General features: G+C 47.3%; 1 protein-coding gene across 1 annotated transcript in view; it reads left to right on the top strand.

Annotated features, from left to right (window-relative positions):
* CCDC146 (coiled-coil domain containing 146) overlaps window positions 1–26,097 on the top strand; it is a 1,030,007-nt gene that overhangs the window by 938,803 nt on the left and 65,107 nt on the right. Inside the window, exons 17-18 of the mRNA XM_085654014.1 lie at window positions 14,719–14,856; window positions 16,117–16,365. Of these exons, the coding sequence (XP_085510140.1) occupies window positions 14,719–14,856; window positions 16,117–16,365 (387 nt within the window). The remainder of the gene's footprint in view (window positions 1–14,718; window positions 14,857–16,116; window positions 16,366–26,097) is intronic.

The raw sequence follows: 26,097 nt of genomic DNA, 5'->3' as shown, positions 1-26,097 counted from the left end.
TAGCACATTTTACTACTGCAGTTATATGTATTTTTTGTGAATGTGATTTCCTGGGAATGTTTTTTCTAATGTTGCATTGATGATTGTTTTCAGGGTGTACTGTTGTATGCTTTATGTGGATCTCAGTTGAGTTCCAAAACATAAAAATTTAAATGAGTTGAACTGAATTGAAAAGACAGCAACAAAGACATTCAGTTAAAATAGACAATATGGAGAATTACATCAACCTCTAAACAGCAGTGTCAGAACAGCGAATCTTCGACTTGGAAGACACGTCAACCGCTCACAAGTAGCATACAAAGGAAATTAAGCCACTGACAAGAAGGAAGGAAGACAAGCTGGTGGACTTAGGGTCATGGAAACATAGTGTGAGACTAGGACTGGACATATATCTCTCAGGTTGTTTTACGCTAAGCACTGGTAAATAACCCTTCCTCCGATGTGCAGTTCAGTGGTAGAAGGGGGCAATACTTTCATGCTAAATAATATGAAGCCTGTGTTATAAACACTTAAAAGAACCAACATAGAAATGTTAAACAACGTGCCCATTCACATGGTGGTTATGGCTTATAAATATCTAGGGATATAAGTTAGTCAAGACCATGAACAGAATGTACCATTCAGGCTGCGCAAACTAGAAGAATTGATTACATTCTAGCTCAGCTACCCAATATCTCTGGTAGGTTATATAGACCCCCTTAAAGAAAGAGGATAATGTAACCACACATTTTATATGTGCTACAAAATATGCCCATGCTTACTCTGGAGGAATGCTTTAAGAAATGTAATTCTTCATCACAGAAAAAAACGCTATTGTGAGACCAAGTGGCACCGGTGGGACTGAAAACCTTGAGGTTGACAGGGGAACAGGGTGAAATGATGGTTCCAGACTTCTAAAGGTACTAGTATGCTGCACAACTGCGGTATGTTGTGCCGAGACTAGTGTGCTTGGTGGTTGACTTGATCACTGTGATCGAAAATCTGTTCATCCTAATGATCCTAGGATCACTACTGTTGCTATCTAAGTTCAAAACCAAGAAGCAGCAACAGCTCTATGAACTATATCGAGAAAAGGCTAAGATTACTGAAGACTACAAATATTTGTAAAACTGCAGTTAAATATTTAGAATACTGTTCTGTACCCTACCACGCCTAAATGTTTATTGCAGACAAATTTACAGTTGGGCCACACCATGCTAGAAAATGTGTACAGAGTGATGGGCAGTGGCGTCACTAGGGGGGTGCGGGGGGTGCGGACTGCACCGGGTGACACCCTCGCATGGGGTGACACCAACATGCTAAATAATGGGACCCCCGCCCCGCCTGTGGACCAGCCTGCATGGGGGAGCCCCGCGCCCGGAGCCCAGGCAGTGACAGCACACCACGGCTGTGCAGTACAGAGAGTGCAGCAGGGGTGTAACAAAGGCCCCCGCAGTGCGGGGGGCCCCCTCAGCACAGTCCCATAGCCCGAGGGAGAGCTCCAGAGTGACCTCCACTGAGTGCACAGCTCTTTACTTGCCTGCTGGCTCTTCTCGTCCGACAGGCTTGAGGGGGCTGGCTCAGCTCCCGGCTAGCTACAATGTTCTACGTGATACCGTGCATTATTTAACGTCATAAGCATGACCCGTGATTTAATTTGCCCAATCACCATAGGGCATTCTGATTCGGCCGTGGTGGTGCATCAGCATGACTGACTCGGCTCAGGTGCCGCCTGCAGCGAGTCCAGTGCAGCCAGTTCTGCCAATGCTATGCACGTCAGTCGGAGAAGAGTGTCCGATCTGGACTGCGGCCGCGGTGCTGCTAGGGACTGCAATCGTCGCAACTGGCCTTACTGTCAATGGGGCTCTGCGCTGACAAAGTAAGTGAAGTGTCACGCGCTGTTTCTTCTTTTCTTCCCACTGTAATTTACTTTTAGGAGTCGCGATTCATTCAGCCTGCGTACAGTTACATACAACAGCTCTGTATGTAGTCTGCACAAAGTTTAATTCAGCCGCCCAAGTAACAACTGTGCAGCACTGCAGCAGAACATAAAGAGTACACTTGAGTCGACTTCTGCTTGTTACCTCATACAATACGCTGCATTATCCGTGAAGGGTCGGCTCGAGTCAGTCTGATTGGAATTTACGATGTAAAGGTCACACATGCATGCCCTCAATGTCTAATTATCGTGCACATCGAGCGGAACATGACTGTGTGAGTGAGTGTACTTAAGGTTATTTAATAGTTCGGACCGGCAGGCAGTTTTGGCCCGGCGGCGGCAGTGGCACCTTTATTTGTCTGACCGGTTAATATCCTGATGCGCAGTGTTGTCCCACTGAATGTTGAGCCATTTAATTGTGCTAACTTGGCCCAAAGGTATTGGAGGGCTCCTGCCGAGTGCTCGGGGTCTTGTGTTTGCAGGGGCAGTCAGACCCTCACTCCACAGCACCACCATGCTCACAGGTGTGCCGAGAGAGATTGTGGCCCCTGTCTATGTCCGCTCACATGCAGGGGGATCAGGGTTGCCATCCCCTCCGCTAACCCGCTCGGCCTTTAGCAACGCCGTTCAGCTGCAATTTTATTACCGCAGCCCTGGCCTGAGGACACCAATCCGAGCAGGCTGGGGTCACCAAGCCATTGCCTCCACACTCCTGGGGCCAAAGGGGGCACCTCCAGGGTGTCAGTTAGGGGTGCCACACTCTCTGCTTCCCTGTGCCCGCACTTCGTCTTTAATGACTAACTCACTCTCTATTTTAGCAACGCGGCTGCGTGACTGCCGGGTCAGGCCTTAGAGTGTCAATCCGGGATGGCTGGGCCTCTCTGTTGCTACTTCTTCCGTCCTGGAGAGTAGGGGAGGCAACCTCTAACGTATGAGTACTACCCCCTCGGCTTACTTTTAAGTAAGGATATTGCTGAATGGGCTCCGCCGGCTGAGAGCTTTGATTTCTGCTCCTGATTCAATCTGTTTGTTTCAGAAGAACTGAAGTATTAATGATAAGTGAGGCAAAGGCGTTCATTAACTCTTGGCAGCTATGGGCAGACTGGCCTGTACCCTCATCTGGGAGAATGCCTGACCAAGGTTTCAGATTGCTATATGTGACATTTTCATAATTTCAACATAATTATGGGTCAGCCACCGCAGTGGTTTGCACCAGTTTTGAGATCTTAGAGTTACTCGGTCTAATTCATTTCTGACATTTTTCTGTTTCACTTTCTTCATTGCTTGACTTTTTTGCTCGCAAGAAAGTGTTACTCATACTCGTCGAAACGTCACTCATAGTTGCATTGAAATTTTGAAAATGTGACACATAGCAATCTGAAACATTTGCAGCTATGAGTAAGTCTGGAAGGGGGCCCCTCCATGCACTTTGCAGGGGGGCCCCCTCAGGTTTCGTTATGCCAGTGGAGTGCAGGTTACCAACAGTACAAGTGTAGAGTTTGCTGGGGAGACACGAGGGAAGAACCCGGCGGAGGCAGGCAGAGGCGAGGGCACGAGAGGGAATAAAATAAGGGAAAGGGGAGGAGATCTAAAAATGTGCAGAGGAGAGTGGGCAGGGAGGTAGAAACGGTTATTTAGCGGAAAGAGAAGATTGTTCTTTGTGTGACGCTTTGTTTTTCACAATCCCTACAACTTCAGTGCTGAAACATCGATGGCAGCACCAACACTGAAAATAATTCCAGCACCATTGGGTTTTGGTTCTGTTCCTGAAATCGATAGTTCACTACTTGCACGAGTGACGTGTGTCGAATTCGCACGAGGCCGGAGCGCCCAAAGGTAGAAACAAAAGAGAGCTAGGCGCTCGAGGCAGTTCCCAGACCACAGTACCCAGTGGACGTGGCTGTTACTGGAGGCTACACTTCCGCTGGTAACCCGCCACGGATCGGTCTGTCACCACTACAGAGCTCTTGTGCTAATGTACCCGCCATAATTCCTATATTTCAATATTAAATCGTTTCCCTTTGTCAGAGATTTTAACGGAAATACATATTAAAAAAATTTCTGGCCTAATGGCTCAGTGAGTTGAATGTACGGCAGTAAGATGCGGTGTTTTGTAGGTTATGGGTTAGAATCCCAAGGGCCAATTTTAGTGTTCCATGCTTCTGAGATCTGCAATTAAGTACATTACATTGTGCAATTCCAATGATTATAAAATGCAGCCATGCGTTATTAAAACAATGTACTATTTAGATTTAGTAGAACTGCGAAACAATTGAGTAAATATTTGAGAGATCCGTCTGCTTTTGACTTGTCCCAGGGCTATGACTCAGCCACGAGTGCCTCTAAACCTGCCAACCTTGGAGCCCGAAGCTGGACCAATCACGGTCTCCCTGTGTCATCTTCGATGTTAAGGCTCGGTCATTCAAAACCCCTCGCTGGCGTTTCTCTGCTCTAATTTTTTTTGTATCAAATTAGCGACGTATGGAAACGGACCCTTCTGTCATCTGCTATTCCTGCTCAGACTCTGCTGATCAATGCTACTGACTCGATTAGTGACAGCGGCGTCATCACTAGGGTTGGTGTCACCCAGTGCAGTGGCGTCACTAGGTGGATGCTGACCGCACGGGTGACACCGTGAGTTACCGCACTGGGTGACACCAACCCTAGTGACGCCGCTGGTGATGGGCTCTGCATAATTCTCCACAGGATAGGGAAAAGATACACGCTTCCTAGTGTATGCCAGGTTAATTGCAATAAGAGGCCACTATAGGTGGAATTCCCTAATGAATCCCCAAACTACACAGTGAATTAACAATTCCTAGAGATGGGAAGGGAGGCTTATTGGTCAATCAAAAAAGTGTACTGCAAGACAGCCATTTTCCACCAGAGTCTCTCTCAAATCTAATTCCCATTGAGACTCCAGCACTAAAAAGTGTGTGTGTAAATGTGTGTGTGTATGTGTGTGTGTGTATATATATATATATATATATATAACACACACACACACACATTCCTTGCCTTCTGAATACCTCCATGTGTCAGACTGGGTCTGGAAACAAAATAGGTTGAGTAGAGTTGTGGGAAGTTCTATGTTGTGGCTAACCATTAGGGCACATCTCTGAGTGTCCAACACCTGGTAGGATCTTTAAACATCAGAGCATATGAACTCAGCCAGCGTTGCCTAGCAGATCACAAATGGCATTTACACTCTGAGATAGCACAGGACATCTTCCAGTAATGGGGGCAGACCTGGCTTGATCTTTTTGCCACTGCAAAGAACTTGCAGTGTCCTGAGGTTTGCTCTTTGGAGTACCCAAAGCAGTTGCCTTTCGCCAGCTTTGGGGCTCAGGACTCCTATATGCCTATACACCGCTGCCTCTCTAGCCCAGGGTACTCAGGATGATCAAGAGAGGCTGGGCCCATGTCATACTAGTGAATCCGGACTGGGTACCTGGAACTTCTTGTCATGAGCATCTGTCCTCCAATCTGGCTTCCTCTTCGGGAAAATCTTCTGTCACAGAGGCATGGCTAGGTCTTGTATCCTGCATAACCAACACCTCCATGTGTGGAGATTTAGCACCTGCAACCATACCATCTCCCCCCTGAAGTGGTTGGTGTAATCTTGGCAGTCTGATGTGCCTCCATGGAAACTGTTTACGATGGGCGCTGGAAGAAGTTTGTGGTGTTTCTTCTGTCATATCCAACCCTTAAAACCTTCCCTTTTTAGGTCTCTCTTAGCGTTGCAGCGCGAATAAGCTGCCATCGCTTTGCGAGGCATGCAGTATACACTATAGCGTGAAAGCTTCGTGGAAGATCCGCCCACTCTCTGACTATTGACTTAGGTCCTAAATGCTGCCTTCCAATTGGTTTTAGGCTTGTTAGTCCTGCCTCATGAGGGCCATGTATCCTTCCACGGCTACTGGCCCCTTTACCCCAAACACAATTTTCTTCCCTGTCTCCCCCCCTCCATCCCCCCCCCACAGTCCATGACTTCTGGGCCCCCCAAACTCACGTTTGTGCCTTCTCGCACGGCCTCCCGGCCTCCCGTTTCCAATGCAATAGGTCTCGCATAAATGAGTCGTACAGCATTGCAAATGGTTATTTGGTGGCACTACTTGGTTCTGAGCGTCCCGCCCATCCGAGGGATGGTGAACAGAGCCTTAGGCGTCAAAAAAATACAAGAAGCTCTGATATTAACGTGCCACGCACTAGGGATAAGAGAACGGCAACTGTGCAAACTTTAGAATTTGCTACTATTTGGAATACGGTTAAGTAGAGTTAATGTTTTCTTGTCTCTGACATCTACCTTGACGGGTGGGCGGAGCTTGTTTGGGGCGTGTTTTGGCAGAGCTTCGGCGTTATTAATACGCTTTATACTTAGTTAACGGGCTTGGCAACGTAGTCCAGGGCAGCTCCTGACCGGGAGAAGAGAGGGACACAGGGAAGCGGCAATGCTTGCCAGGACGAGGTGAAAGTGAAAGCGCGTGGGCGAAGAGTAGTGGTGAAACATTTCTTCCCTTAGTTGTGGCTGCTAAAGTGTGACTCTATTGGGCTGGTGTCCTCGTCCGGGAGGCACCCTCAGAGCACGAGCAGATCCTAGTAGGGACAGAGCGATTAGAGAGATGCAAAGGATGGTTTTAAGGATGGGAGAAGTGGTCTGTGATGGTGCATTTAGCTGACAGACCCTCTCAGCCGAGAGGCGGGGGACTCTATATTCCCGTGGCTTGAGTAGTTTGTCCAATGTTTCAAGTTGATGAAAGGTTTGGGGTTGGTGGGAAGTAGGCGACACTCCATCCCAACTTGGGTAAAAGAAAATGTTATCAGGTAACCCCCGAGTGATCCGTTGTAGGGGTGGAGCTCGTGCTAACACCTGGTGTCTGCTGCTGTGCTGTCTTTCTGCCAAAAGATCTCACACCCGTCCAGGCATCGTACATTGATATGTATTGAAGGCATTGTAGTACGTGGTATTGGATTCATGAGTTTCTTGTCCTGCTGGACTAAGTGGGGTGTGTGTGCCTGTGTGCGAGTATGCCTGTGTGCGAGTATGCCTGTGTGTGTGTGCGCTCCTGTATGTATGTATGTATGTGGGCTCTTGTGTGTGTGCGTGCGCTTGTCTGTGTGCACGCCTGTGTGTGTGTGCACCTGTGTGTGTGTGTGTGTGTGTGTGTGCCTGTGTGCTTCTTTCACTGATGAATGCTTGGAATCTGTGCTGAGGCGGTGTCCCTCTGGCATCCGCAGGCAGAACAGCTTACGGACATACTTGCTCTTGGGGTGTTCCATTGGTACCTAAAAGGCAAAGCATGTAACCAGTACTAGTTGAATGAAGATGATGTTTTGTGCTTGGACTGTGCTGAAATTAGCTCCTTTACTATGTTCTTAGAGGTCCATAGTGCCAAGACTTGCCACACTATACTTGGGACAGATCTGCCTTACCTCGGCTCTGTTGCCATTCTTCTCTGCACCCTTAGAGGGACATCAGGACAGAATACACATGAACTGTGTCACAATCTTTGTCCCTGGTCTCCTGTTTGCCTACTTCCAGGACTGTGGTGCATTAGGGTATACAAGGAAAGTAAATGGCCTGAGGAACAGACGGGGCTCCGCTGAGTGGAGAAATCCAGTGCTGGCAGAAAAAAGCAGTTGATAAAGTCCACCGAGCAGCTGTGCTGTTAGGGTGGCTGTTTTCTGAGAGGATCTTGTTAAGTGAGGAATCTGTGGGGCTGCCTGTATTGAGAGATTATGGCGTACTCTGGGCGGAGTCACAACGCTGCCTGCTGCTAAGCAATCAGATTTCGCGTGATTAAGGAATTGAAAACAGGAAAGTGACTAGTTTGTGCATTATCTTCAAACTTACGCACTAGGGTCCAGTTGTTCAATTTTGGTAGTCTTTTCATATATTTATCATGAGCATTTGAATGAAGTCCATGGGTGAGACGTTGCTAGTGATTCAATTTCACATATAGGGATTAAAATCAGGTTTTGCATTTTAAATGAGGCTCACTTGTGAGTCACCTTTAAATACCTATAAAGACAATTATCAAGCATTGTACCTGGAAGAGCATGCAGTGTGGAATATTTGTAGGCACTTTAAAATCAAGTTTTAAAAAAAAACGTATTTGATTGGTGTATTTTTCTGTGAGGCATAATAATGTGCTGCTTGGCTAAATACTTATAAGGTCCCAAAGGCGAGACCGATTGCATTGCAAATGCTTGTTTTCATTTTCTTATTCTGTTTGTGTCTCAACAAGGCCTTACAGATTATTTTAGTGCCTCGTTTTACCTTTTTACATTTGCCAGATCAACTATCCTTCATCAAATCACTTGTTGTTATGCACTTCCTGAAAGGTTTGATACATATGTTTCCTCCTGTTCCATTTCTAATGCCACAGCCGGGCTGCAGATTATTTTGAACCCATTTAATGCGCTTGCCATTTGAGTGAATGCATGGTTGTTCTTTACGGTTGCCGACTCTGAAGATAAGGCTCCTTATAGCCATTACATTGGCTAAGCGAGTGAGTGAACTTCAGGCTTCGTCATCGGTGCCCTCCTTAGATTTCCTTTTTTCCTGATAAATTGGTCCTTGTAACGAGGGCAGTATTCCCCCCTAAGGTAGCTACGCCCTTTCATTTAGGACAGTCTATCACTTTGTAAGTTTTTTTATGCACTGACTCATCCCTCAAAAGCATCACCTTTATCCTAAAAGGGCTCTCAGTTTTTACCTAGAAAGAACAAGACAATTCCGACAAGATGAACAACTTTTTGTTGGTTTTTCTGGAGTACAAAAGGATAAGACAGTGCAGAATATGAACCATCTTTAGATGGATTGCAATATGTATTAAAATCTGTTATGGGCTATCCAGAAAACAGTCTCCAGAAGGTTTACATGTTCATTCTAGTTGCAACTACGGCACTAATGTGAGATGTGACAGCCGTGGATAGGTGTCAGGCTGCTACGGTGGCATCCTTGTACTTGTTCACCAAGCACTGTTGCCTGGACAACAAAGCCAGGCAGGGTGAGCACTTTGCCCAATCTGTCTTGCAAGATTTCCTAGTTTAAGCCATTCCACATAACCACCACCTGGGAGGTACTACTTGGGCATCTATTTAATTGGGGATGAATCTGCAGTTAGAAGTCGATGAGAAGAAAAAGCTTCTTACCTTCAGTAATGTCTTTTTAGAGAGACTGTCTAACCACAGAGTCCTCACCTGTTCTCCCACTTCCCTGGTCTGTGGAGTGGTCTCATAAAATCCATTTCGAATAAGATTACAATGTCAAAAGTATGCACACAAAAATCCTTTAATGATAGTTTCTATCATCTCTACATCTGTTGGCATGGACAGAGTGAACAAAGAAACTGATGCCAGCACTAGCAGGTGACATATATACAAGAACCAACGTCGCGTCCGCAAAAGACACGAGATACCTTGACTTTGCATAATGCCACCTGTTGACGCTGGGGTATATTGCTGTTCAAGAGTTTTCAGATCCTGTCTGATGCCTGGAGATATTCAAAAGGTGAGGAGTCTGCAGTTGGATAGTGTCTACTAGAAAGGGCGTTACTAAAGGTAACTAAATTGGTATTTTGTGTAATTCTTCAATGAAAAGAACAGAGTCAAATTAGTGCATTATAAGCTTACACATCCAATATACTTAACCCCACAGGTAATGTATAAAATCACCCTTAATAAAAGTGATTCTTGGCCAAGATGCAAAAATAAGCAGAGTAATTAAATTCATGTGTGGCAGATCCATGTGGAGCTACAGAGCTACTGGAGTGAAGCTGTGGGGAAACCAAAGGAATTATTGAGTTTGGGCACAGTGGCTACTCCCAGAATGTGCCTACAGAAGCACAAGTTACTTACTTGTGTAATGATATATCTGTAAGAGACATTAGTTAGTGATAGATTCCTTCCCTTAGAATATCCCCAGGCGTCAGACTGGATCCGGAAAGTTTTTCATCAGCAGTATCCCTGTGCGTCGGTAGGCGTCGCCATGCGGCTCCACGTACGTCGCTGACGTCGTAGCCACCGAGATGACGTCGTCCGAGCTACTTAAACGCGCGCTGACGTCAGTTCTGTACACGACTTTTCGGTGCCAGGAACGCAGAGCCATACCAGAGACAGACTACTGGTACAACAGAACTAGGGCCCTGAAAGGAATGACCTGAACCCTAGAGAACAGTTCGCAGAACGGGGAGGATGGGCGGGCGGTAAGGAATCTATCACTAACTAATGTCTCTTACAGATATATCGTTACACAAGTAAGTAACTTGTGCATCTGAAAGAGACACGTTAGTGATAGATTCCTTACCTTAGAATACATACCCAAGCAATACCAACCCCGGTGGTGGGTCTGCGAAGTGAGATTACACCAGAAAGTCACGGAGAACTGAACGGCCAAAGAAGCCGTCTCTCTGGACTTGACTGTCAAGGCAATAGTGCTTAGTGAAAGTGTGCAGCAAGGCCCAAGTGGCTGCTTGGCAGATGTCTTGCAGGGGGACACCGCGTCCCAATGCTGTAGTAGTCGCAGTCGCCCTGGTAGAATGGGCGCGCAGTCCTACCAGAGGTTCCTTCTTAGCCAGAGAGTATCAGGCTTTAATGCACAGGACAACCCATCAGGAGATAGTCTGCTTGTGCACAGCCCAGCCTTTCTTGGTGTCCACGTAGCCAACAAAGAGCTGGTCATCCACCCGGAACTGTTGTGTGCGGTTGAGATAGAAGGAAAGCGCACGTTTTGGGTCCAGATGGTGGAGCCTCTCCTCTTCTCTTGAAGGAGGCGGAAAGAAAGTGGGCAGAGTGACAGTTTGCCCGAGATGAAAGGCAGAGACTACTTTTGGTAGAAAGGAGGGACGCGGTCGAAGTACAACCTTGTCCGGATGAATCACCAGGAAAGGAGGTTGACAAGAAAGAGCCTGGAACTCACTCACCCGCCGAGCGGAGGTGATGGCCACCAGGAAGACAGTTTTTAAAGTTAATAACCGCAAAGGACAGTTATGAAGAGGCTCAAAGGGAGCGCACATCAAGTATGTGAAAACCAGGTTCAAGTCCCATTTAGGCATCACAAAAGGAATAGGAGGGAAAAGGTGAGTAATGCATTTGAGAAATCTATTGACAACTGGGGACTTGAAAAGAGAGGGCTGATCAGGCAGCCTAAGAAAGGCTGAAAGAGCAGAAAGGTAGCCCTTGATAGTACCCAGAGCAGAGCCCTGCTGGGCCAAAGCGAGAAGGAACAAAAGGACCTCAGAAAGAGGGGCAGAAAGGGGATCCACAGCTTTCACTGTGCACCATGCACAAACTTCTTCCACCGGCAGGCATATACAGTTTTAGTTGAGGGACGCCTGGCTGCCAGAATCACATTACAGACTTCAGGAGGCAAGTCAAATGGAATCCACTGTCGCCGCTCAATCTCCACGCAAGGAGGTGGAGGCTGGACAGGTTCGGGTGGAGGACCGTCTCCTGTTGCTGCGACAGGAGATCCTCCCAAAGAGGCAGTTGTATCGGGGGGGATCGACGCTCATACTGAGTAGTTCGGGATACCAAACTCTTCGAGCCCAGTCCAGTGCCACAAGAATGACTTGGGCCCGGTCGCGTCTGATTTTCTTCAGCACTCTGGGTAGAAGTGGTATAGGCGGAAAGGCGTACAACAGACTGCAACTCCACTCGCGACGAAAAACGTCTCCGAGCGAGTGCCGCCTTGGAAACTCCAACACGCAGAAGTGCTGACATTGCACGTTTTCTTCAGTGGCGAATAGATCTAACCAAGGTTCTCCCCACTGCTGAAAGAGACCTTGCGCCACCTCAGAGTGAAGACGCCATTCATGATCCAACATGCACTTGTGGCTGCGTTTGTCTGCCCTGGCGTTCAAAGAACTTGCCAAGTGTTGAACCGCCAAGGAAATGCCTTGACGTTGCAGCCATGTCCAGAGACGCAGAGCCTCATGATATAGGGTCCTCGACCCCACCCCGCCTTGCTTGTTGCAGTACCACATGGCGGTGGTGTTGTCTGTGAACACCTGCACTACTCTCCCCTTGACAGAGGGAAGGAATGCTTTCAGAGCAAGTAGGATCGCCATGAGCTCCAAAAGGTTTATATGGAGCTTGGACTCCGCTTGGACACCAGAGGCCTCTGATCTCCGCCTCTCCCATGTGGCCGCCCCATCCCAGGAGGGACGCGTCAGTCACCACTGTGTGCTCCGGTTGGGGAAGGGAGAGGGATCTGCCGCTGACCCAACGCTGGTCCGTGAGCCACCACTGCAAGTCCTGTGCAGTGCCCACCGAGATCTGGATGTAGTACGACAGGTTTCCCCGATGCTGCGCCCACTGAAACTTCAGGTCCCACTGCAGAGCCCGCATATGCCACCTGGCATGATTGATGAGCAGGATGCAGGAGGCCATGAGGCCCAGCAGCCTCAGAGTCTTCCTTACCGAAACCCAGGACCAGGGCGGAAAAATCAGAATCATAGCCCGAATGTCCCGGACTCGCTGTTCAGGAGGATAAACCCCAAACTGTGGCGTATCCAGAACCGCTCCGAAGAAGAGGAGCTTCTGAGAGGGAATCAGGTGCTACTTCGGCACGTTCATGGAAAACCCCAGCAAATGCAGGAGGTCGGCCGTAGTCTGGAGGTGGGAGACAACTGCCTGGGGCGAGCCCGCCTTCAACAGCCAGTCATCGAGATAGGGGAAGACTGAAACCCCCGATCTGCGCAGATGAGCTGCGACCACTGCCATCACTTTTGTGAACACCCGAGGGGCGCTGGTAAGGCCGAAAGGGAGCACGGTGAACTGAAAGTGCTTGTGGCCTACCGTGAACCGTAGGTAACACCGGTGGGCCAGCAGGAAGGGAATATGAAAATAAGCAGACAAGAACACGTGCAAAATCCTTGGGTCTATTATGTGCAGAATATTGATGAATACAAGATAATTAAGCCATAGACTATCCCACACAGACTTAACTGTGGGAAATTCCCTTTTCAGGACGAAATCCCTCACTCACCAGAGGTGACATGCTTCATCATATGGGATTCTCCTGTCAAAGAAAAAACCTAGTTCCTTTGAGGGCTACAACCCCCTCTCTGAGAGGGAGGAGCTCAGGGATGTTTTGGATATCTAATTGTAGGATATTCTAAATCCACATGTGATGAGCAGGATAGTGTGAGCGAGGGCACAGCGCAAAGAAAATACAAAATGTGAAGGAAGTGTGAATAAAACTAGCTAGGGGGGCATCAAATATATGTTTTATTCAGGAGCACCCTCTTCTAGGATTAAAAACAGTGCACCAGCGACATGGATTTAAGTTGCAGTGGTAAGGTGAAGAATTCTGCAACTTAAATCCATGTCGCTGGTGCACTGTTTTTAATCCTGGCATCGGTGCCGCGGGGGAGTGACCGCCCACCCCCTCCACCGCGTCCCGTGACCAGTGAGAGGTAGACGAAGAGCGATGGTGCTTCTTCAACTTTTTATGGAGCCGTGACTTACCTGTCCCCGAATCCGACGAGCGATGGTGTCGGCTTCGCGACCTGTCCCTCGACCTCCCACGGGAGCGGGATCTTGAGTGGCGCGGAACCGATTGTCGGACCTTCAACAACTTTCGGGAACGCTCCCGCAAAGCTTTCGGTGCCATGGCCCGACAATCAGGGCACGCCTCTGGGTCATGGGCGTGCCCCAAGCAGAAGAGACACACGTCGTGCGGGTCCGCCACCAACATGTTCCGACGGCAGGCCCTACAGGACTTAAACCCGGGCATCCCTACTGCACCAGGAGTCGAGTACTCGACAAACAAAAGAAACGAGTTCTCAGAAACCAAGTAAAAATATTAACTAGGGGTACCGCTCTCTCTCGGATCTGTGCTTGCTGGCGCGGAAAAAGAAAGAACTAACGTCAGCGCGCTTGGGCGTGTCTAAGTTGCTCCGACTACGTCATCTCGGCGGCTATGCCGCCAGTGACATATGCGGAGCCGCATGACGACGCTTACCGACACGCCGGGGTACTGCTGACGAAAAACTTTACGGATCCAGTTTGACGCCTGGGGATATTCTAAGATAAGGAATCTATCACTAACGTGTCTCTTTCAGATAAGAAGGGTGCACAGGTAAGAAAATGTATAGCTTTTAGGTTTTCACAGGTTAAAAGGCGGATAGCCATGTACTGGAATCAGCCACAGAGCCCGACATTTGCAAAATGGATGGCAGATCTAATCAAGTTGATTCATGCAGAGTGTTAAGGTAGGGGAACGTAATCTCAAACAGATGATACACAAACTGAAATGAATGTGTGGGACATTGAATTGACAACCCTCATGTACCCATCTGATGACAAACTACTATAAGCAATGTGAGAAACAAAAACGGAATCTGTAGTATAAAAAACGTATGCGGTGAAACAGTTGCAATGACTTGGTTTCTCGTGCTAACTAAAATATCCGTAAGGTACAACGGAACGCTCGCCAAATATTATTAAAATCACTGGTGGTGTCTACAGTGCCATGTAGGGGTTGGGGTATTAAGTTACTTAAACTGTATAATGTTCTAAAAGTAAACCAATAAAAATATTGGGTTTAGTGTTGTGCAATATTCACCCGCAGCATCTAAGTTTGCAATAGGGCTAGCACTGACCAGTGCACAATGTCACTTCTGAAAGTCATTCAGGGAAACTGGTGTTCGTAAACTTGTCTTACAGTTCGAATTGTGGTCCAACTGAGCAACTTGTCTGTACTTTGTCTAAACCACAGTATTTACCTCTTCATTTTTTAAACAAAAGCATCTTTGAAACACCCAACAATGTAATCCCTTCCTTTTATACAGTTGGAACTGAGTCTTGCAGAAAAAGAGGAGCAGCTGTTGGAGAAAGACTTCATCTATGAGCAGGTTTCCCGACTGTCAGACCGAGTGCGCGCTAAAGCAGAGAACGGAAAGCAAGACACACTGACGCTAGCCAAGAAGGTGGGTCTGTCCAGTTCCACTTCTCTGTTAAATCTGATGGGCTTTCAGTGGGCATTTCAAAGAATAGTGGCGGATAAAGTGAAAAAATAAACAGTACATATTTGACAGAAGTCAGATTTATTCTGCTACATAGTTCTGCATTACATAAAAATACGGCAGAGGATGAATTATTACTCTTTTGAGATTACTGCTCCAACCGGTGGTAAACTTGATCTCTGAAAGTAAACATGGATTACACTGACGCTTTAGTAAAAAATACGAATTGTATTTAACTCATCTATTTAAGCTCTGTCTATACATGAATTACTTTGACTTCCCTCGTTATATGATCTAATGCCATAAACTTAATGGTGCGTTAGTTATCAGTCTAACCGTTTTTTTTAATAGAGATATATACAATTGGTAGTATTAGTCCCTACAGGGACAAACCGCACCTCAAAATGGAACGCAATTCTAATTGTTCAATGGTATTAGTGTGGATATTTATACAATAATATAAGGGAATGGGGTGCTGAAATAACTAATGGCACCAACTACCAAATGGTGCTGATGGCAAGTCAAAAGAACATGCACATAAACAATTGAAAAATACAGTTACAGCACTCCCTTAGTTAGTCACAATCAATTTCACTAGAACATATCCTTAATGTAGGAACATAACACGACAATACATGTAAAAGTTTTGTAGTTGTAAGGCGAATAAAGCGTGTCCAAATAACACACAGGTTCTCAAGGATTCTCCACAACAGATGAAAACAGATCTCCTTTATTTGTACACGGCAAATTCCCAGCAATTTATCGAAGCCAACACGTGTTTCGTCTGTACAATGTCAGTATTCAGACTTTTTCAAGGCAAGATAGACAATCGAGTCTGGGTTCCACGTCACATAGCGTTTTATAAGTAGGTGGTGTCCAAGCGAAAAAAGCAAAATAGTCTAAAAGATCATGAAGTAGTTGGCAAATCAGCCAAACTAACAAATAGCAAATAACTGGTATCTATTTGTAGTAGAGCGAACACCATCACAAGTCTTGGCCCCAACCGGGACACTGTAACCCTACACGTCGTACCCAGGCACACTACCACGTACGTGGTCAAATATATATCGCAAAGGGCTGCCGGACCTTGATAAGTCGGTCCCCTAAAACGCCAGAGTAATAAAACCTCACACCGTCCGTGTATCGATCCGCGCTGTTCTGAGCTAAGGGAGTGCTGTAACTGTATTATTCAAAGGTTTTTTTAATACTCATTTTTCATTTCAGGTCAATGAGTTGCAAAAGAAAATTAAGGATGCCACCCGGAAGATGATGTCTCACATTGCAGAGTTGTCTATGCAGCAAGCAAACACCATGAAATTCCAACAAGAAATAAGGGACAAAGAACAATTTCTAGAGCTCTGCTTTTCTCGCATCGAGCAAGGCCTGCCACCAAGCGAAGAGACTGAGAATGAATGGCTTAGAATTCTACGTGAGGAAAAGAGACACAAAATGGAGTCCGTGGCAAAAGCCAAAGTAAGTTCAACTTTTATTCATATCACAGTAATATCTGACATTGTAGCTTTTTTACCTTTAGATACCAGTATGATATTGTGTAGTTCTATTTTACCTGGTTATGTCGTATTTGCAACTGATGGGGAACCCTTGCCAGCAGGTGGCAGGGTTGGAAACTGCTTCTTAAAGGTCTAAAACGAGAGACGAGCAGAAGTGGATTCGTAAGTGAGCCTCCCTTCAAATGGCAGACACAGCCATCCTTTAAGTGCAAAAGATTTCTTTTATAGTGGCAGTTTTCCTGAATATCAAAGCAAAGCAATGTGGGTCTTTGAATAGACGTTGTGACTAGGACGGACATGGCTGATGGCACTGAAGTCATCAAAAGAGTAGCTAAATGGACATCGTGTCTTTCCTACTTTGATTGCAAGAGATGTAGTAGAGAGTAAAAACATGCTAAGATACGGAGCTCATTCCTAGGTGTTGTGGAGGGCATGGAGGTCAAACTGGGAGCCCATTCTACAAGAAAGTTCATAATGAGTAGAACTTGCAGACGGTGTTTGGAGCCAGCTGTCCAGCATCTTTGGACAATTGTAAATGAATGCAAATTATTTCAGGAATATATGCTTATACTCTGCAAGGGTGGAGCAGAGATAGTACTGCGGCTTCCACCACAATGGATTACACTTTCAGTGCTGATTTTTCTGTGGCTTCTCAGTCACTAAATGGATGGGTTACATTGGCCATGCACTTGGAACTTTAAGCAGCTTTCCGATCACTTATAGATATATCATCATATAGTTTTACCATAGTTGTAGAAGAACAAGAAGCCATTCCGGACGACTTGCCTTTGAGCAAAATGAAAGAGTTAGAAAAGTTGCATAAGACTTAACCAAAAATACCTATTCATTCTTCAAGAGACGCTTTTACGGGCTGGCTTTAAGTTTGAGGCATAAATCAGAAACATGAGTCGGAAATTCTGATCCCAGAATTTAGTGTCCAGACAGTTTCACTGTGCTTAGCATTTACAGGCTGGATAATCTGCCTAATAAATACTGTCTTTTGGGAGGTGGTACAGAAGCTACAGAAGAACAGCACTACTGTGGAAGCTGATGAAGGGAATTTAGGGTAATTGAGGGCAGAATATATCCTCTGTTTTTTTTCATCTTAACCTGACAGATTACAAAGCATCTTTCTCCTACAGTGTTGGTCGATTTAGCCAAAATGTCTCAATGCTAATACAGTTGTTTCTGAGACTAAAAGTGTACACTTCTGAGGAGGTGAAATGGTGCTGTGGATCCCTGAGTTGCTCATAAATGTCACTCTAGTGTCTGCCACCATGCCAGAAATACAGTCAACACACCCAAACAGAAAGGACAAAACACAGGTCACTGCCCAGCTCTGTTGCCTGTGCCAGAAACCTTGCCTGAATTACACACCTTTATCCTAATATCTGCAATGACAATATAGCCAGAATCCCTTTTGACAAGCCCTTGTTCGGAGTTCCAGTTTTTTTATGTGTGGATGTAGTATGTGTTGTGGATGGTGTAGAACCACCTTAATCACTTCCTTCAGTAATTATAGAAAAAAAAATACAAATTACACATTGTATTTTAGTGGACAAATCTCAAGGTTCCTTTACCATATTCCAGACATTGGGGCTTGGAAATAGTGGAAAGTTCTATTTCTCGAAGTTTTACACAAGTCCTTTTTAGGCTAAATTTACACCAAAAGTTGGAGGTAATGCTGGTCTGAAAAGTAGGTTCAGTGGTTTATTCAAGACAGTAAAGGATTTTATTCCCATTTCCCAACCAGAAAGAACAAGAGTCAGAAATTCAATTAGGGCCTTCAAGAGATCAACAAACTCTTGAAGAGGAAACATTAAGGATTGTGACTTTAGCACAAATCTTTACCATACCAAGAGAAGGTGAGTTAATATATGCTTTTGAATTGCACTTCCAAATTCATAACAGAAAGACCAATACTAAGGGCCCAAAGTTTGTAGTTGGAAGAAACCACTCTCATGGTACTTTAGTGTGATCTCACAAGTTTTTTCTTCTTTGCTAGGTGACTGTTAATCAAGGGCCCCCCACAGTATTCCTTTTCTCGTGCTCAAACCAAACCAAGAGAAGACAGTGTATTTATTTTCAGATGATGATTTCAATTAGAGCGGCACTAGACATCTCTCATGACATACTTATTTATAGAAAAGAAGCACTAAAGCAACATTTATGCCTCCTACATACAAGTATTGCATCATGATGAGAATGAAGTGTCTTAGTACCAAAAGAATGAGTGCTTCTGAAATCGAACTCCGTCTCCATAGCTGTCTAAACTGTTTCTCCAGTATTTCATCTTTAATAGATTCCCATGCTTGAATCATTCCGGTTGAAAAAAGTGGGAGTCCTTCAGTACCATAGAAAGCAGTATTCAATGATCAACACAACTTATAATGTTAAACATTAATTTCAATAACTTATCTTCCACATTCATTAAGAACAAAAAATCAATCAATCAGGCAACAGTACCCTCTAGAACACTCTCCACAGAGGTTTCAGTCCCTCAGTTTTCCACTGCCTGTTGTGTTGATGTGATTCTCCCTGAGCTCTGCTCAGTTTACTACAGTTTTTTTCTCAATTTTGAAGAAGATTTCACTTCAGAAAAGGTTTAAGACTTACAACTAACAGATTCTGACTTTGCAATGTCAGAGCCAGCAAGGAAAGGACTGTTCAGGCCATGTGGAACATGTGAAAAGAAAGGACTGCACTCTGAGGATCCACACAAGGAGAGAGTCTACTGCCTACATCCAGAACATAAGGTAAAGGACTGTAAAATATGCCACACTTTTTCAGCAAAGACAGTGAAAGATAGAGAGAGAAGACTAGTAATTTGACTGCAAAAATTAAAATCCAAGGAAAACCCTCTCTCTGAGGAGGATAGTGATGACTATTCAAAGACAGAAAAATCCTGTAAAAGGGATGGGTCTCATGAGCATGTGCCTCCAGGGCCATCAAAAAAGGCAATGAAAAAGACCCATCATGGGTCAACCAGACAGTCAAAAATGTCAGAAGAACCCTCACATAAATCCAAACGGAAACAAATCTCCTCAGAAAATGTTAAGTCGTAGTCTACTACTCCTTCTCTAAAGGAGGTGCATTTAAGGAAGTCATCCTCTCCTCCGTCAATGGCGAAATCTCTTAAGACTGTATCAAAACCTCACCTTGAATGGACAATGACGCTGTTGACAACCTCCTCAAAGACTACAGCGTCAACTGTAACTACAACGTCAAACTTTACATGTGTGACACCTATAGTAATCATTTTGGCATCGCCAATAGCTTTGATGATGATCCTGTCCACGAGAACACTTTCAACGAACGCACCGTCTAACCAGATGTCATTGACAAAGGTATAGACGGCCATAGACACAGTCCATGATGCAAGTGTTGATAAAGACACCATCCTTGAAGGCAGCTTCTACGAGGACCCTGTCGATGGCACCACCGCCAACGAAAGCCTCGTCGAAGAGGGTACCGCCAATAACAGCGGCGTCAATGGAAAAACCATTTACAAGACTGTCACTATTAATGTCAAGGACAATTTTGACAAACAAAAAGGTGTCTGCAGAAACATTACTGCCTGTGCGCATGTCTCCAAGAAAGGTTTCCCCCTTTCCACCTGCACATCTCTTTGATGATGATCGGAGGTAAATGTCAAGCAGACGATGACCAGTATTAAGAAGAGCAATATTATCCTTTTGGAGTATTATAGAGACCAGTATTCGGGTTATGGTCGGCAGGAGCTACATTAAGAACCAGTGCAAATGCGACTGGGTCTTGTGAATGATCTTCAACGCTTACTCCAAGACTACTATAGAAGGTTTCCAGGGCCTGCACCAGTTGCTTCTCCAGAGCAACCAACAAAACCCATGCAATCACCGCAGGTTCAAACCCCAATGCTCTAACCGCACCTACAAGTCCAATATCGGACACCGGCTAGGACATTAGCAGAACCACCAGCGAATTAAGCACCTTCCCCAGATCAGAATAGGAAAGAAGGGGAGATTTCAGACACCAGATCAGTCCCCAGCAAATGGAATGATACCTAACCCTGACACCATCTCCATCAGTACCACCACCAGTGCATTATCCACCAGACGACATTGGTGGTTTCCACAACCTAATGGAAAGGGCAGCTGAAAGATTACAACTTCCATTGACGATGAAGGGTCGGATTGCTTACTTTGACCATGAAGAAATCTGTTAGGGCTATTCCTATTGTTGATTTTATTTGGGAGAAAGGCATTACAACCATGAAATATCCAATTACAGAATGCACAGTGTTGCCTAGACTGAACAAGAAATATAAGGCACTTGATGATTCGCCAGCATGCTAAATTGGCCATCTGAAGCCGGATTCAGTTGTAACACAGGCTGCCCAGCGCCGCTCAAGGAACCCTTCTACTTTTATTTCCACACCACTGAATAGAGATGTTTGACGATTGGACAATATTGGGAAACGCTTCTCCTCCGCAGCAGCCACTACTATCAGAGCAACCAATTATTTGGCTATACAAGGCTGCTACGACAGACAAATGCAGTCAGACATCGCCACATGCATTGACCTCTTCCCAGAGGATGCAAGGGGAGAAGCAAAAACATTTTTTCAAGCGGGAGAGAATATCTACGGAAATAATTGATTGTGCAATAGACGTATCGGGTGCAGCTGTCCTTAGGAGGCAGAAATGGCTGAAGGCAATATCATTCAGGTCAGAGATACAAAGTAAGATTCTTGATATGATGTATGACGGTGAAGCATGTGGACAATGCTCTACATGCTACCAAATTGACACAGATACTGCCAGATCTTTAGGAACATTACAAATGAGGAAGCAGCTTTTCAGGGAGCTAGGGAAGAGGGATATACTCCTACAGAGAAGGTTATCAACCATTCAGACACCAATAGCAGCCTTTTCAAACCAATATTGCTCTAGGTATCCGAACAACAATACAGTCACCAGCATCGGCATACACAAAACAAGAACACAGAAGGAATCAACCTTCTCAGGGAAAGGACACTGCCAGAACGCAGTGACAACATAGTAGTGCTGGTTATCTCATGCAATTCATTGAGCCAAATTGTGGTTCAAATCTCAAATTATTTACCTCAATGGTTCCTAATAACAAAAGACAGATGGGTGTTAGATTATGGAAACACATTGGAATTCACCATAAAACCACCAAATAATCCCTGAAAGGAGCACCTCCTCCCCATCTACGCTGCTCCTGCAAGAAATATCAACCATGCTCAACACATGTGCAATAGACTAGGGACCAGTTACCCAGAGGGGAATCTGGTTCTATTCACATTTCTTTCTGATAAAGATAATCTCACAAGACTGCCGCCCCATCCTAGACCTTCAGAAGCTTTACACATTTTTAAGAAAGCAATCCTTTTGCATGGTTACTTTTCAAGACATCCTACATCCCCTCAGTCATAGAGATCACCTGACGGCACTAGATCTTCAGGATGCATACTTCCATATCCCAATTCACCCAAAGCAACTTCCTGAGATACAAGGTAGCCAGCACTTACTACAAATTCAGAGTCATCCCTTTTGGATTGAAATCAGCACCCCTTATCTTTACAAATTATCTTGCTCCATTGGTTGCTCACTTGAGACAAAAAAGGGGTACATGTATTCCCATATCTCAACAATTGGTTAATAACGGCAGTCACCACTCGGCATGCAACAAAGGATACAACAACCTGTCTAACACTTTTCAACAACCTGGTTCTGCTTCAAGTCGCACGGTCATTCCCGTTAACCACCCTCTGATAAGTCCCAGAAGATGTTGCTAGACAAGTCCTAAAGAAAGCTTAAAAAGTCCAAGAGAGGCTCTTCACCTCCCCAATGCTTCTGCTCCAGAGAGAGAAGCCTAATAGTGTTTGCCACAAAGGCCGGGCAGTTGCCGGGGAAAGAGAGAGAAGATGAGACGAGGGCCGGAGGGGCAGAGTGAGAGCTGATGCAGACTTGACAGCGACCCTGCACAGCAAGCTCTAGTGCAGAGCCGGGCAGTTGCCGGGGAAAGAGAGAGAAGATGAGACGAGGGCCTCTTAAGGGATGATGACCACAGCGCCGACCTCATGAGGTGAGAGGGTAGCGGCTGCGTCAGGTGGAGAGACACGGGAGCAGTGTCAGATGGTCTAAAAATGGAAGGAGCAAGCCCCCCCCCCCCCCACTTGAGGCTGGAGGACGGGGGCGCTAATGAGGAGCAAGCTCCTGCCCTGTGACACCTGCAGCCTGCTAAACTCCTGGCGGCAGTGTGGTGTAGGGCCCCAACGTGAAACCTTAATGGGCAGCTGGAGAGCCCTGGGGAGACTCTCCCACCGTACAGGAGGGCACACGGCAGGGGGCGGCTGGAACACTGAGGGCCAGAAGTACGTGAAGCGGGTTGGTAGGCCGAAGAGATAGGCCCGCACTGGGCAAGAAGGCCTTACTATACCTGAACACACAGGGATTTGATCAAGGGGCGGACAGAGAACCAGCGTGGGGTAACAGGAGAGGAGACAGTGCACTGAACCCCCCCGAAATGGGAGAGGGCGCTGCCTGCCCTGAATGAACAGTATATGTCTGAAGAGCAGACCTATCACTACTGCCACAAAGTGGTCCTGAATGCTTGAGACCCTACCCGCAGAGCCTGTGTTTGTGAAGGCCCAGCTGGGAGAAGGCAGAGCGGCGCTTCTGGAGGAGGAGGCAGCGAGAGGACTGGGTCACTGACGGGCCCCGTGTGCCAAACGGGCTGGAAGGAGCACGCGCTCTAGGGCAGAGGTGCTTGGGGCTTCCGGGGGCTCTTGTCCAGGCCCAGTGGGCAGTGAAGACTGCGGCATGGGTTGGAGCCTGTTTGTAGCAGCAGTCAACGGTGGCAGCAACCGGCAGGGGCTGGGACTGATGCCTTGCGCCTGGGCCTGAAGATCTAGATGCGTGCCCACAGCGGGTCCCACCAGTGCGGGGCTGCAGCGTGAGTGACTGGGGCGGTGGATCGGGGGCCAGCGAAGAAACAGCCTACACATACCCTACGCACTGGTGGGGCCTGGGAACCTCCCAAGAGAACGCAACACTCTGAGGGAAGCAACCTGTTGTGGCCCAGACAGCTGGCGAGACACCGGGGCCTACCGAAGGGCGCCTGCCGGAAGGGACGAGCACACGACCAACGGGGGTGGCCTGCTGCATCTCATGAGTATGCGCAGCACCAGAAGCATCACAGGGTGGGAGGACGCCATGGGGAAGCCCCTCAAAAAGGACAGGGAAGAACCCACAACTGGTAGGCATTCAGACGAGAATGAGAGGGCCTCAACGCAGAAGGAACACCCTGTGGACCCCACGCTGCAGGATATATTGCAGGCTATTACCACATCCAGTGAACGCCTGGAAGGTAAAATTGACTCTGAGCCTAGACATGGGATTGCTCCGAGAAGACCACAAAAAGCTGGTGGACCGGGTCAAGGCAAATGAAGGGTAACTAGTTGAAGCAATACCGGTGCTCACAGACATGAAGCAATGAATGACTATGCTGGAAACTAAAGTGCGGGCACTGGAGGGTGGGGCTGAAGATGCTGAAAACCAGTCACGCAGAAGCAACCTGAGAATCATGGGCCTGCCAGAGAAAATTGAAGGCCGCAGCATGACGGACCACCCCGAAAAGTGTCTCAGAGAAGAAGTGGCGCAGAACGGCTTATCGAATTTCTTCGCCCTGGAAAGGGCGCACCGCGTCCCCCCAAAGCCGCCCCTGCTGGGAGCACCACCTCGGTGGGTGATAGCGAAACTCCTTCACTACAAGGACAGAGATCACATCCTAGCCCAGGCGCGCCTTAGAGGAGACATGCAAGTGCACAATTCCACAGTGCTCATATTCCCGGACTTTTCACGAGAAGTGCAGCGGTGGAGGGGATCCTACCGGGATGTGAAACCGAGGCTGCGACAACTGAACTACAAATACGCGACGCAGTACCTGGCCACGCTGCGAGTTACCACGGACGGGGGCACAGAGTTCTTCAGAACCCCTCAGGAGGCGTCTGACTGGTTGGACCGACATGGAGGGGCAGAACAGCCACGGGACCTGCCAAAGGGAAGGCGATGAGGAACTCGCTCCAGGAACCGGAGGACCGGGACAGAGACTCTGGCACCTTCCCAGGAGGAGGCGCAGCTTGAACGGCAGAGCGCGATGCAAGTGGTGGCCCTGATCAGTGGCGGGGCAAGGAGCCAGGACCCTCCTGAGGGCAGTGAGGCTGCGGTGGACACCGGCTCCGAGATTGGGTCCAGCGACTCTGAGGTGCAGTGTGTGACACTTCCGAACGTCACCCCGCAAACGGCGGATGACATTATCTAGTGGAGAGGATCAGTGGACTGAGATGCGCATAACTGGACTGCTGTGGGGCCACCCCTGCCTCTACATTAAGGTACAGGGTGAAAGGAGGGGAGAACGCTGTGGGGAGGACCTCTGAGGTTTTGGAGGGAGTTGGCGGCCGCAGAGACTGGGAGAGCATCGACGAGTGGCCACCCCCTGGGACTGACTGATTGAACTGCAAGCAGTCACTTGTAGACATTTTAAACTAGTTTGGATTTTTTTTTTTCCTTCTTATCCTGGGGAGTGGAAGTTGGGGAACGTGTTTACTGTTGAACTGGGGGGAAACCTTGAGTTGCAGCGTGCAAGGAACCACACGGGTTCGAGTGGGGGAGGCACGCAGCGGGCGCCACCCAGCCAGGGAGGCGATCAGGCCACAGTAACACCTGATCATGGCTGACAAACTGCACTACAAATGTATGACCTGGAACATTAGGGGCATGCATACCATGTCAAAACGCCACAAGGTCCTCTCATACATTAGGAGAGGGGGAGCCCAGATAGCTCTCCTGCAGGAAACACACCTAACACAGAAGGAAGGGCAGGCTTTACACAGACAGTGGAGAGGGCAGCTCTTTTACACCACTTATTCGGCCTATGCGCAAGGGGCAGTAATATGGGCTCAAGCGGGAGTCCCGCTCCAACTGCTAAGCTCAGTGGTAGATCTGGAGGGTCGATATGAGGCCATAAAGGGGCGACTAGAGGGTCGAGAGATTAACATGATTAGTGTCTACGCCCCAACGTAGAACAACCTTCCTTCTTTGTGACGCTGAGCCACAGACTAGCACAATACTTTGCGGGTACTGTTATAGTGGGGGGGGCAACTTTAATAGCGTAGAGGACATACTTTTGGACAGGTCCCGCCACCCCATTGCAAAACTCTCAGGCGGCGCCCGTCTCTCATGCGTTCAATACATGGCAGCAGAGCTGGGGACTGATTGATGCATGGTGAACTCTAAACCCACAGGGCAGGGACTTCTCAGCGGTCCATGAGGTGCATGCACGGCCAGATGCTTTCCTATGCTCAGTAGATGTTCCCGCCACCGGCAATTCCTATGTGGCGTATTCGCCTGGACACTCTGGAAGACCAGATCTTTAGAGAGGAGGTTAGAGACGAAATAACGCACTATTTCCAAACTAATACGGGAACGACTGCATTGCTGAACACAGAGTGGGATGCTTTCAAGGTGGTTTTGAGGGGCCAATGTATTACGCTTGCCACAGGCGTCAGGCGCATCATCATGCGAGAAGTAGAGGGGGCAGAGTCAGCTCTCAGAGAGGTGGAAAGCAGAAGGCCAGGACACCTGGAGCTTCAACAGGCACTCTTAGATGCCAAGGAGGAAGTGGCGAA

Source organism: Triturus cristatus, chromosome 4_1 (assembly GCF_964204655.1).
Source record: "Triturus cristatus chromosome 4_1, aTriCri1.1, whole genome shotgun sequence".
NCBI classification, from domain to species: domain Eukaryota; kingdom Metazoa; phylum Chordata; class Amphibia; order Caudata; family Salamandridae; genus Triturus; species Triturus cristatus.
Note: the sequence above shows the minus strand (reverse complement) of the source record. Positions and strands in the feature narration are given on the sequence as shown.